Below are 13,379 nucleotides of genomic sequence, written 5' to 3'. Positions count from 1 at the left end.
GGGTGGGGGGACAGTAAAGTAACCCCCAAATGGAGAAAGCCCTTCCAAACAGGGAGATGGAGCAGGCGGCCCCATACACTTTACACAGAACTTCATTCTGGGCAGCTTACTGCTGGGGCCAGGTGGAGAATGACCCAGTCGCTCTACAGTTCCTCTCTGCAAAGTCCAGATATTAGGCTGCAGAGTCTGCAGAGCCAGGGCACAGAGTAGGGCACCGCAGCGAGAACAGAGGGCTCACACACACCTCAGGGGTCTTCAGTGCCTGTGTGGGGGCTACACCTTTCATTAGCTCTTGTGGCCCCACCTGTGCACCAGGAAGGAGAAAGCCTGTGTCACCTCTGGCAGAGTCATGGGGGGCCAGAACCAGCCTCCCCCACCCCGGCCTGGGCAGGCGTTCCTAAGGGGCCCGGAACAGGTGACCTTGGGAGAGGTCACCGAGTGGCCAGAGGTGCGGTCAGTGTCGTCAGCATCGCTAAAGACAGTCGTCTTCTCCAGGAGCAATGTGCTTCTCGACTCTTCCTTCTGCTTTCAGCCCCTTGTTCTGACGACAGGCTGACGTTTCCAGGAGTCTCATTCATACCTGCAGTTGGGTCAGGAGCATTAACTGGGTCTGCCTGGTGCGTGCGGTCAGAGGTCGCAAGGATCCGCTCTTTCCTTCGTGATGACGAAAATAAACCTCGGGCAGGAATCTGTCACGCAGCCTCTTCTGCTTTAAGGGAAAGCGAGCGCACGGACTTTGCTCAGGGCATTGGAGCCTGTCAGTGGAGATGATACTAGAAACTTGGATGGATGGTTTGGCACTTAGTGTTCAGGCTGGAGCTTCTGCCCACAGAGAAGCACCTCACACTGATGAGACTTTGTCTGTCTCTCCCCTCGCAGGGCTGCCTGACGACGCCTAACTCCCCGTCGGTGAATTCCCGTTCCATTATGTTGGGTCCATCCCTCTCACTCAGCAACATCTCAGGGGTGTCTGTGAAGTCAGACTTGAAGAAGCGACGGGCCCCTCCTCCCCCGACCCTGCTGGCTGCAGGGCCACCAGTGCAGGACAAGACCTCGGAAAAGGTAAGCAGAGGGCAGCCCTCGGCACCTGTGCATTTGCTGCATGCACCAGCGAGTTCTCTCTAGAAGTTCCCTGCATGCCCTGCGATCCTTCAAGTGTGTGGCTTTAGCAGGGAGAGCGTTCGGGTGAATGTTTACGCTTTTTGTAGAAGTAAAGGTGAGATGCCATGTATTTCAGTTGTGGAAGGTAGGAAACTTTTGTGCCTTTTAGTCATGAGAGGCCTATGCTTGCTGATTGGCACTTGTTCTATCTCTAATGTTGACATTTTGGGTATCGTCATGGTCGCTTCATGAGAAAACTGCATGGGTCAAGGCACTGGAAGTCTCTGGAGTGTGTATGGGATAGGGACGGTAGGTGATATTAATATAAAATGCCCCAAATAAGTCAGATTCACAGGACAGTGGGGAGTAAGTCACTATCTGTGTCATACTACATTTGCAGAGACCGCGTATGTATGAAGCCGTGTGTGTTAAGTTTATCTTCAGAGCAACTTAATTCCTTTGCAAGGGGTTGTCTTTATGTGTGGACAGGAAAGAGCCTTTGTCCCCAGCGCTGGGGTCTCACCTGGGCTTCTTACCTGCCATGTGTCCACGCCACCTTGAAGCGCGATTGGAAATCCCCAAACCTCCCTTCCTGGGGGCCGGGCTGCTCTTGGACTGTGGCTCCTCTTCTTGTGGCTTGGAGTAGGACACGGTGAAACTGGGAAGTATGATGTGTATTCTCCAAATACATCCTTCCTCATTTGGGTGGGCAGTGGTGGACACAGCCCCTAGGGTGGCCAGGATGGGAGTGGACTTCTGAATCTTGGAGAACATGGGTTCCCCAAGGCTGACCAACAGTGCCCCCAGCAGGCCTGCTCCATTTGCATTCCAAGACACGGGGTCAACCTGCAGAGTCAATAAGAATGCATTATTCTTCATGAAGCTCAGAGGTTTCTTAGTGACGGGTGACCCAGGTTCCTGGCGGAGATGGGGGGTGGACAGGGACATCACACCATGAACAGGAACGTTACAGAACATTATTCTCCCACACGGGCTTAATTTCCTTTCCTTCTGCCTTGGTGTCCCTTGGCCTGTCCCTGCTTCATATAGGCCAAGTGCTTCACATTCCTGCTAGTCTTGATTGGAACCCTTTTGTGCTCATTTGTAAAATGGCTTTTCCTTAAAATAAACCAGAAACTAAGTCTGTACCTCCCAGGTGGGATGCTTAGCCCAAGGTCATGGTTAGAAGTTACCAGAGGTGCTCTCTGGAGCAGCAGACTTCTTACTTAGTTTCCTTTTTATCCCGATTGTCCGTCTGTCCATCAGTCTTTTTTTTAAAGATTTATTTATTTATTTTAGAGGGAGAGAGAGCATGCAGGCTGGGGGGAGGGGCAGAGGGAGAAGGAGAGCGTCCCAAGCAGACTCCACACTGAGCACAGAGCCAGCCCGATGTGGGGCTCAATCTCATGACCCTGAGTTCATAACCTGAGTCAAAATCGAGACAGATGCTCAATCACCTGTCCCACCCAGGTGCCCCTGTCTGTCCATCAGTCTTCCTAAATCTTAACAAATCTTCTGCAGACCTTTCCAGGCATGCGCTAGCAATCTGTTGGAAAAGCCTGCAACACGATATTTCGAGTTTTGTGTTTCCTAAGCATTTTCTAATGCCACGAAGTTGTTTTGAGGTCTCCATGATAGCTTAGCTATCTTATGATGAGAAGAACTTTAGGCACATATGGCACCTCATTTGGTGGTGCACTTTAATGATTAAAGCGTGCAAATCAAACACAGTGACTTCCTGCTGGTGTGTGTGCCGTGTGCCTCTTTCTTTTGCTGGGGCTGAGAGTCTGAAATTTTATGTAACCCGCAGACCGTATTTCTAGCATTTAGCACTTTTCAACCAGTCCCCTCTGGGGACGTCTTTTTGCTTTCGATTGGGAAGGATATTTCTTTTGCAGTGAAAATCACGAATTCCAGGATCACGACGACTTATGGGTTTGTTTTTCAATGAGAATTGCGTTTCCCTCATGTTATAGCATGTAGATGCTAAGCCAGATCAGCATTTTAAAACTGTCTTCTATCCAGAGAAGATGTTGTGTTTTTCAGATTTTAACGTGCCTCTCCAGAGTGGATAAAGTCTGCTGGAGTGGGAAAATGTATAGTAAGTAGGGAATCGGGAATTCTGAATGAAAAATAAACAGTTCTCTATACCCCGAATAATGAACAGAGTTCCCTGTGAGGCAGTAAAAGCTTTTTACTGAAATCTGTTTTATTTGGCACAGAATGAGTGGAGAAATTGGCTCACAGAATCCCTCTCCTTTTTTAAGCATATGAGTGGCATATGGATTAGATTTAAGCATTTGCTAGGACCATTTTTTTTCCCTTTTTAAATGAAAGGTATTTTGTTATTTACTAATTTCTGGGAAAGGAACCCAAAAATGTATTGTTGTCATTGTTGGGGAAAAACGTCAATTCCTTCTTCATGAACTTCCTTCCATATAAAGATAAGATGTTTGTTTGGAAAGCCTTATTTATGTGCAACTGTTGCTAACACCAATATCCTGAATGAAAAGGAAAGGCTTATTTTCAAGGACATGGCTAGTTTTGGAAAAGGAAAACGCGTCAATTTTCTTATTTTAGAAGATTTTTTCTTATCATCTGGTCTGAAAAATTCTGCGTTTCTGTATTCAGGTCTTAGAGGGGGAATAATTTCAGCTGCATCCCGGCTCATCAGAAACATTCTCGAAAATGCAGTCTTTGTATCCGTGTTTATGACCTGACGATAGACTCACAATGTGATCATTGGTATTTGTAATTTCTAAGAGTGCTTTTGGAAGAGCGTCTCCCTGAGGTGTTGGAGCCAGTGGATGAAATTAATGGTGTCCTTGTGCAAGCATCTTAGCAGAAAAATTGGCAAGATGGGTAAAGAGCCACATTATCTTTGCAGAGGAGAAGCGCTGTCTGGGCCAGACCATCCTCCCCTTTCCGTTACCTTGAGTGTAGTTTCAATTAAGCAGAACATTCAAACAGGAATGATATATATGTGAGCACACCATATGCTAAGTCAGTATTTTTCAGACTTAAGTGAGCATCAGAATCACCCCCAAAGGGCTTGTTAAAACACATTTTACTTGGCTCTACCCCGAGAGTTTCTGATTCAGGAGGTCTGGGGCAGGGCCTGAGAACTGGCGTTCCAGCAAGTTCCCAGGCAAACCCCACTTTGAGAACTGCCGTGCCACAGAATGCCACTGCCCTGATCCACCTAGGCAGACTTGGGAGAGTAACACACGTGAGAGAGAGCCGCTCGGTGTAAATATTCTTAACAGATCTGGAAAGAGTCTTCAGCAGGAAAGTTATCTGGAAATGAATGAATCTGCTATATAACAGCATTTGGGCACAGGTCGCCATAGTGTTAGCTGGGGCCTGACGTTAGACGTTCAGGTGAATAAATAGCTCTTGCTTCTTCTTGCTGGGACCCGGGGAGTGCTTGAGTGAGGGACAGAGGGATTGCCGGTTCCAGATGGGATTTTCCTTCCTTTTATCTTTGAGATTCCACATGGTCCTCATTCTACTCTGCTCTGTGCTGAGACAACCTCGAGCCTTGTCCCTGACCCCAATCAAGGGCAGAGTTCTTGCTTGCTACTCCTGTGTGGGGCTCAGAGCCCCCTTTGTATGCAGCTGTCCCCAGGAGGCTTGTCTTCCTGTCCCTTGCATGCGTGTTTCCCCTCGGGCTGTGGATCAGCATGGATCTCAGATTATGAGTGGGGCTGCGAACACAGGTACCCACAAGGGCCCCTCTCCACCCACAATCTGGCCCTCAGTTTTCCTTCTCTACAGAATGGAAACACTAAAAGCAGCCTTCCCAGGCACATGCTGTAGAGGTCAGAGCAGGGGCCCTGGAGCGGCTTCCTGGGTCCAGATACGATCTCCATCCCTCCTGATAGTCCTTGGTGAGTCCCTCCACTTCCACCCTTCCTTCCCCAAGGTGCACAGACCGCACGACCAGGTGGAGTGAGACCCTGGCATTGAGGGATGCAGGAGCCTGAGGCAGGGAGGGCTGGGCGGTGGCGCGAAGTTTCTATGCCCTGGCCAGCCTCCTGCGAGAACCAAGTGGCAGACTAAATCTAAAAATCAAACTCTCCGTTGCCTCAAGCATCAAAGGCAGTGCAAAAAGTTGCCTCGCCCGGGCACAGGTTCACCCTGTTACACGATGCCCCACCCTCTCCGTGGCATTTCTGCCCTGTCAATCACAGACTGAACACCCCGTTCACCAGTCCACACTGTCAGAGATTATCGGGGGGCAGTTGCTCATCCTTTTAAGCCTTTGGAGCCTCTCTCTGAGAAGAATGAGAAGAGGATCCTGTCCAGTAATCCGTCCTTAGGTGACTCAGTTCACCTACTCAGGATCAAAGCAATCCCGTAAACCCCACGCGCCGACTTGTGCCTCTGTAAGACACTTTGCTGGCTACAGAGTGGTTTCTTTGGCTTTTCGCTCTGTCGTCTGATGAAAAATAACTTGTGGGACTTGACTAGAAAATGCTGTGTTGTCTAACTTGAGTTATCATTTTCCACAAATCTGGAATAAACGGCTCTTCACTATTTTTGTCAGTCGGCACACGGTTCTTCTATGCCTGCTGTTGTGCCTATAACAACTATAAATCCTTTGTTATTGTAAGTAAAAGTAATTCAGAAAGTATTTTAGCCATCCAGGCTTTCTTTTGTCCCATAGTACTTGAATTATTGCATTCATTGCTGAGAGAATTCAACACCATAAAATTCCAACGTGACAAGCGCACTTGTACATGATTTCAAGTTTGTTGTATTGGGACTAGAATAACTGTGGTATTGGGCATTAAAATGAGAGATGGGGGAGGTTGGTGTTTTATCATTTATTGGTATAACCCAAAATAGATTTTTCCATGAAAAATTGTTTATGTATTTGATAAATATGTGTTGAGCAGCTGCTATTTGCAAGCCCTGCACTTAAGAGCAAAAGTTAATATTCATTCCTTGAATATCTCAGTGCAATGTACACATAAACACAGTGTTTTGTACTGTGCCAATAATTAGGGTAATCTGCATGTGTTAGAAACTAGGGGAAAGTATTCCCACTTGAGGCTCCATTTCTGGAAGCATCCTGAGAGTCAGGTGATTAGAATATTATGAGAAATCGTAAAACTTTGCTGAGCACACCCCCAACGAAACGTTTTGTCCAGAACTAAAGTGTGCATTTGGTGGTTCCTGTGACAGCATATTGCCTCATTCTGGCATGTTCCCGACCTCGTTCTGCATCCCAATCCCCAGCAGACAGAAGGCCCCAGCACGGAGCCCTAGCAGCCATGGGGCAGGGGAGTCCCCTCCGAACAGGGCCACAGACCAGCCACAGACCAGAGTGGGCTCCAAATGCATTCTCCTCTCTGCTGTTAGGACTGATGGTTGTTGCTAAAGAAATTGATCATCCATGAGGATGTTGGGGTGAATGGGATCCCTAGTCCCGTAGAGCCATGTCCACGGTCCTTCTCCTGGGGTAAAGACTCCTTTAAGTTCTCTGTGTCCTGACTCATGGTGGTTGTTAATTTGTTTCTGGCAAAGTGGATGATGCTTGGAGACTTCTAAAAAATCATTTTTCAATTACTCTTCAGGGACACCTGGGTGGCTCAGTCGGTGAAGAGTCTGCCTTCAGCTCAGGTCATGATCCCAGGGTCCTGGGATGGAGCCCTAAGTCGGGTCCCTGCTCAGTGGGGAGCCTGCTTCACCCTCTCCTGCCCCCCCCCACTCATGCGTGTGCTCTCTCTCTCTCCCTCTCAATTAAATAAATAAATTTTTGTAAAAAATTATTCTTTGTAGTAATCAAAGACCTCTGATGACCTCCATCGTGTGGGTGGTGTTCACATGAGCCTGGCTTAGCCATTCGGCTTCCCAGAACGCTGTGCTGACCAGGCAGGATTTGAAGGTCAGTTCAGGAGAGAAGAGTGGCCTCTTCAATCTGCCTGTGTGCCAGGGACCCTGGAGGGGAAGAGGCCCCACCCAGACCGACCCTGTGTGACATGAGGAGGGGAGGTCCTCAGACTCACCTTTCTCTCATGCCCCTCCACCTGTCAGCGAGGCCTGATCCCAAAGCCAGCCACCTCCCCCGCACCCACCTTAGCACCCTGGTCTAGGTGCTCCTGCTCCTGGGACGACCCCCACTGCAGTGGCCTCCTCCTCGCCCCCCCTACTTCTGCACCTGCCGCTCCATCTCCAGACTCTTCTCTACACCACTGCTAAAGCAACACTGGTCACACAGAAGCGGGGGCCCGTCTCCCCTTTGTATACACTGGAGAATGACCAAGTTCTCACCTTGGCCTGCGTGCCTCCACACTCTGGGCCCAACACATCTCCCCATGCCCCCACCCCCTGCCCGAAGAGGCCTTTAACGTGTCCTCTCCACGGGGTCCCGTCACCGTCCACCCTCTGGTCACAGTCTGTGCCACTGCCCGTTCTGTCTCGTTTCTCTTCCAGCTTCTAGCACGTAAGCACAGAGGCAGGAGACTCCGTCTCTGGCCTCACTGACATGTCTTAGGGTCTAAGCACATCAGTAAACATATGTATTAATACACTTCGTGCATATATGATTCATTTACCACGCTTGTGAAGATGGGTTCTCTGTAAGTGAAAACCACTGATTTCAAAATATAATGCAAAGGGTCGTGGTTTGCCCTGCTCACAGAGCCTACTTAGAAATGGCAACAATCTGGCCAGAACCCGCACTGTTTGCTTGTCGCTACCGGAAGAGACCGATAGAAGCCCAACAAGTGCAGGCTTCTGCCAGATGCCAGCGCTAGAAATGACCGTGTGGTATAGACGGGTGGAGGTGTGGGAGCTGCGTGTGGAGACGGGGTCATGGAGGAGCTGCTTCAGGGACAGGGGCTCCCCGGGAGTGGTCAGCTTCTGAGGACGGGACACACGCACGCACATACACACACACACACACTCATGCACGCACACGCACATACATTCACCTGTGCTCTGTGGGGACGATCAGAATGGGGCACCTGCAGCCCAGGGGAGGGGAAGGAGCCTCGGGTGTGGCCGAAGGCTGAACTCTGCTCTCTAGTATGTTTCTCATCTGTTAAATGGGTGCAGGAGCCTCCCAAAATCTGGAATTGAAATGGGAGGGCTACGTAGAGAAAGAACAGCAGCAGAGAGGGAAGCTCTCTGCTCTCTCTCCTGCCCCTGCCCTGGACCTTCTCTCTGAGTGTCGCTCCTTTTCTGTCCCCCAGACCATTCTGCTTGCTGTCTGTGTGTCCTGTGAAACTCCCTTCTGTCCATTTGCTATTTTAATGCCTCTTCACCACATTTCTTCAAAATAACACATGCACAGACATATATGTATGTGTGTGTGCATGTTGCACTCCTTTGCCATCCGTAAAATATGTGGCCGCATCAATTGTTGACTTCACCCTCACAGCCCCCCTGGCGAGTTTGCTCATTGTGATGGCTCTTCTTCAGCTGAGTTGAGGAAACTGAGTCAGGCCAGCCCCACTGCAGGTCAGAGATGGCGTAGCCAAGGGCTCAGACCCTCTGTGCACCCTCCACTGTGTGTGGTGACCCTTCTAACCTGAGGGCCTAGGGCCCGTGCCCCGACCTGCAGAGTCAGAGTTGTGAAAGTCAACGTGCCTCGAGTGGCCACGTTCCCTCTGTGACTTTGTCAGAGACACAGAGACCTTGACGAGGAAGAGGTGCCGGCATCAGGGTGGGGGTCCTGCGTCTCAGAGACTAGTCCCAGGGTTTGAATAGACATCCTTACAAACCCAGGGCAGCTGCCAGGCTTCCTTTCAGGTGGCGGGGGCTTTCCACCTCCCCGCTGTTAACCAAACGATGCACTTTAATGTTCTGGAATACCGTGGGAGCGCCGTGTTTCCATTTCCTTCCCGTGTGGCTGTGCCCGGCCCTCCTCTGAAGGTCAGGAGCAGTGCAGGGCTTAGCCCTTTGTGTTTTGGGGGGTGCAGGTTGGTAACTCAGCATAGCCTCTCTCCCCCGGGGAGGTGGAGTGGATGCAGATGGCCCCTTCCGCCCTCCCAGTCACCCTGCAGGAAAGCCCTTCCGTCCCTGTCCTCCTCCCACCGGCCTGGCCCTGTCCTTGGGCAGGCAGGAAGGTGGAGCCTCTGGCTTCTTCTGTGTTTGTCTCTGGGCCTGTTGTGAATGTTTCTTTAGAAAATTCAGACTTCTTCAACAAAAGACACGCCGAGCACCCCTTCCCCCGTAATGCCCCCTCCCCTGCTTTTTGTCCATAGCAGGTGCAACAGGTGACTTCCTATGGAGAGAGAAAGCATCGTCCCACTGCATCGTCCCCTCAGCAGAGTGCAGAACCTCTGTGACGTGTCCGTGCGGTTGTGCTCTCTCTCAGGACGAAAGCAGACTTGCTCTCTCAGGCACCTCGCCCGGGGCGTTTGGGTTATACGTAGCTGTCTGACTGGCTGGGCGGTGTGCATTCCCCTCTCCGCAGCTCTTGCCCTTCTCCATGGACATGACGAGCTATCCCCAGACACTGTGACTTGTAGGGCATTTTACAGCATTTGGGATTTTCCAGTTCAGTCCCTTTGTAGTGGCCTCTCGTCCTTAGCTCTCCTCAGAGAACCCCTTAGTGGAGGTCAGTAAGGTGTCGCTATGCAGAGGGACCGCTGGGGACACATTCAGGAGCCACAGCACCCCACCCTCTCCCCATGGCCTTGAGTACACAGTGTAGACTTGCCACCCACTTGGCTGAATCCCGACTGGGGACCTTGAGCTGTTCCCGGTACGCCCCAGCCCCACGCACCATGCCTGGCACGCAGTCATCCGTCAGTGAGCATTTCACAAACAAACGAGTGTGGGCCAGATGACAGAAGGGCCAGGGAGAGTCCTGCAAGGCTGCATGGCTTCGCTTCAGCCATGATAAATGAACTGTTGTCTACCCGGAATGTGTCCGGTGACACACACAGGGAGAATGGACCTTGGGATCGATGACTTCCAAGTCACCGGGAGGCTCAGGTGCCTGGGCCAGCGAGACAGGAGGCCTGCCAGGATCCAGAGTGATCTTCAGTGAGATGACATTTGCGGGTGAGGGGGCATCAGGGTCTCTAATGGCCCCTAGACCTGCCACTCCTGTGTCCTGCATGCTGTAGACCCTGGACAAGCATAACCCCATACCCAGGTCCCATCGAGGCTGCTTGATGTGCTCCAATCCAAGGCTGACCCTGGGGCCTAGATTTCTGGTGCAAGAATGGCCGCAGCTGTAGAAAAGACACAGGTATTTTGGAGGAGTGGGCAGGCAGTTGAGACTGGGAAGAGTTTACAGTAATGTGATGCTAGGGGGAGGTGGCTCTGGTCCCACACTGTTTGGTGCCTGGAGGGACTGTGTCTCAACACCACATTTTTAGATGAAAAAAAACTAAAAAATGCCAAGAAGAGAACATTCTAGAAATTGAAGAGTCTAGAAATAGCGGAATATTTCAGCAGAGACATGTAAAGGCACTCTGGGTCATGATGAGTTCCTGTCCTGAGCGGGGGCTGTGTCCAGAGGACAGGATGGGGACCAGCGTGTGGGCCGCTATTCTAGAAATGCTTGTTTTCATGGGTTATCGGGCAGATCTTCTGTGAGGCAGAGTTGGGGTGCTGGCGTGACGAATGTGGGGAGGCACCATGTGGCATTTAGATGAAGTGTTGGGTCTCATGATCTCCTAGGAAGGCAATGCAACGTTTCCTACATTTTCTTAGCCGTTCTTGTAGGGACTGCTGGCTCCTTTTCATAGGGGATGGGCACGCAGAGGGTGAGTGGTTTGCTCAGGCCACGAAGGTTTGAGCTGTGACCAGGCACAGTGACCTCCTGCCAGCTAAGTTGAAAGGGAACCCGTTTGCTGGGCTACTGTGACAAGACACCACAGACAGGGGCTGGAGCCACAGAAATTGATTTCTAACAGTTCTGAGGCTGTTTGTCCAAGATTGGGGTGCTGCTGAGGCCTCTCGTGGCTTAAAGATGGTTGTTACTGCACTGCATGCTCACATGGCCTTCCCTGCGTGCATGCACATCGCTGCTGTCTCTCCCTCTTCAACAAGAAATATGGGAATCGCCCCAATGGCCTCATTTTTACTTAATCACCTCTTTAAAGACCCTCTCTCCAAATATAGTCACATTCTGAGGTATGGGGATTAGGACTTCAAGGTACAAATTTTGGAGATGGTGGTGCAGAATTTAGTCCATAACAAAAGGAAGCTGGGTTTCCATTTACGCGGTTTTCTTGGCCATAAGGAATTCGAGAGCAAATAAGATTCGGTGCTTTACATGCTTTCAGTATTTAGCTGGAACAGATGTCTTATGTCCCCAGATACCAGAGAATGGCCCTTGTCTGGGTAGATTATGGCAAAGGGGTCCAATCCGTGGGAAATTATCACTTGCAACCTTGCTTTTTATGATCCCCCCTAATTCCCATGCCAGGGGTCAGAGACTAGACTGGGTGGAGGGGTCACTTTCAGATTCTTTCCCAGCAGGTGGCATGCAGATCATAGATACAGTCCTAGCCTAGAAAGACGCTCCATCCTGGCCGGTAGTGTTTTAACTGGTAACTCAGCGGGGGACGGAAGGTCATTGTGCCAGACCAACCATGTGCAGAAGTACACTCAACAGCAAACAGATTTCCAGGGCAGTTGGGCAGAGAAGGCACGTCATCCATTCCTCAGCCAGCTGGTGCCAAGGTCAGCATGAAGACAATTACAATGACCCAACGACGGCTCAGTCCTTGTTGTGTTTCAGCTACTCTGCTAAGACCACACGTACATCGTCATCTCATGGAACTTAATCTGTATGATATTCTCGTGAAGTAGGTGCTGTTTCTGTCTTCACTGTACCAGTGAGGACACAAGGTCTACCAAGGTGAAGAGAGGTCACAGGGCCATACCAGTCCGTGGCAGAAGTCGGGGCTCCCAGAGATATCTTTCTGGCAGGAAGTTCTCCCGCGTGGGCGCTGATGGGGGTCAGAGGGAAACTTGTAGCCATCAGATGGCATTGTGTTTGAGTGGGAGACACGTGGGCTTGAATCCCGGCTCCACACCCTGTGCAGGAGGTGCTGTAGGGCACAGGTGGCAGCCGGTGCTGGCCCGTCATAACCACCCCTGCCGTCGTCTCTTGTGACATGGAGATTCTCAAATGGATAGGAGGTTTGAAACAGAGAAGCACACTCATTTATTCGTCATTGACAGAGAAGACGTGTGTTTGCTAGTGGAGAATGAAAACCCCCAGATTAAAAAGAATTTGAGGGTCCCCTGGCTGGCGTAGTCAGTTAAGTGTCTGACTCTCGGTTTCAGCTTAGGTCATGATCTCAGGGTCGTGAGATCGAGCTCCACGTCAGGCTCCATGCTCAACACAGAGTCTGCTAAAGTTTTTCTCTCTCTCCCTCTCCCCTTTCCCACATGTGCTCTCTTTCTCTCTTTAAAATAAATAAATAAATCTTTTTAAAAAAATTCTAAAGATCTTCTTGGAGGAAGAACATATTCACGCTCCATCCTTCACTGCAAATCTACTGATTTTACCACAGAGCAAATTCTCCGTGCTCCGAGTCCATGGAGCTCTTTCTCGACAGCCCATCCTGCTTCTTATGGAGGTGATCCTACAGCTGGAACATCTGGCTTAATCAGGACAGATTCACTTCACCTCCACATGTGCCCTTTGTTAAGGAAATGAAGCAAAACTGGCAGAGTAGTTCTGAGGAATGCCAGCCTGCTGTTCTCTGGGCAGAGTGACCGAGTCAGTGGAGTGGATGTCACCTGGTTTGCCCAAGCCAAAGATACAGAAGCTTGACTACTCTGAAACCCGTTTATATTTTTTTTATTATTTTTGTGGCTCTACCCAATTTGCAAAAATCTGTGTATGTGCTCATGCACTGTGTCACGGGCCTTCAGGAGTCTCGACAGGAAGGAAGGATAAAACTAGTGGGACCATGTAAGGTTCTTTCAGATCTAGCCTAACTCGGTCTGCTTTTGAGGCAGCCCTTTAAAAAATAATTCTGTCATTGAGTCTTCAAGTGTTCCAGATCAGGGATGCGTGGGTGGCTCAGTCAGTGAAGCATCTGTCTTCGGCTCCAGTCATGATCCTGGAGTCCCAGGATCAAGCCTCATGTCCAACTCCCTGCATAGCAGGGAGCCTGCTTCTCCTTCTGCCCCCCCCCGTGCGCTTTCTCTCTCTCTCTCTCTCTCTCTCTCTCTCTCTCTTTCTCTCTCTCTCTGTCTCTCAAATAAATAAATGAGGTCTTAAGAAAAAAAAATGTTCCAGATACAAAGTACATCTGCTGGGTTAGCAAATCACTAAAACTAGTGCAAAATTA

At 50.2% G+C, this 13,379-nt stretch overlaps 1 protein-coding gene across 3 annotated transcripts in view; it reads left to right on the top strand.

Annotated features, from left to right (window-relative positions):
• Positions 1-13,379, top strand: part of COBL (cordon-bleu WH2 repeat protein) — a 164,655-nt gene that overhangs the window by 59,849 nt on the left and 91,427 nt on the right. For all 3 annotated transcript variants that reach the window (XM_034665558.1, XM_034665555.1, XM_034665551.1), the window contains one exon: positions 880-1,062. In XM_034665558.1, the coding sequence (XP_034521449.1) occupies positions 880-1,062 (183 nt within the window). The remainder of the gene's footprint in view (positions 1-879; positions 1,063-13,379) is intronic.

Source organism: Ailuropoda melanoleuca, chromosome 1 (assembly GCF_002007445.2).
Source record: "Ailuropoda melanoleuca isolate Jingjing chromosome 1, ASM200744v2, whole genome shotgun sequence".
Classification (NCBI taxonomy): domain Eukaryota; kingdom Metazoa; phylum Chordata; class Mammalia; order Carnivora; family Ursidae; genus Ailuropoda; species Ailuropoda melanoleuca.
This window is presented reverse-complemented; position numbering and strand designations above follow the sequence as displayed.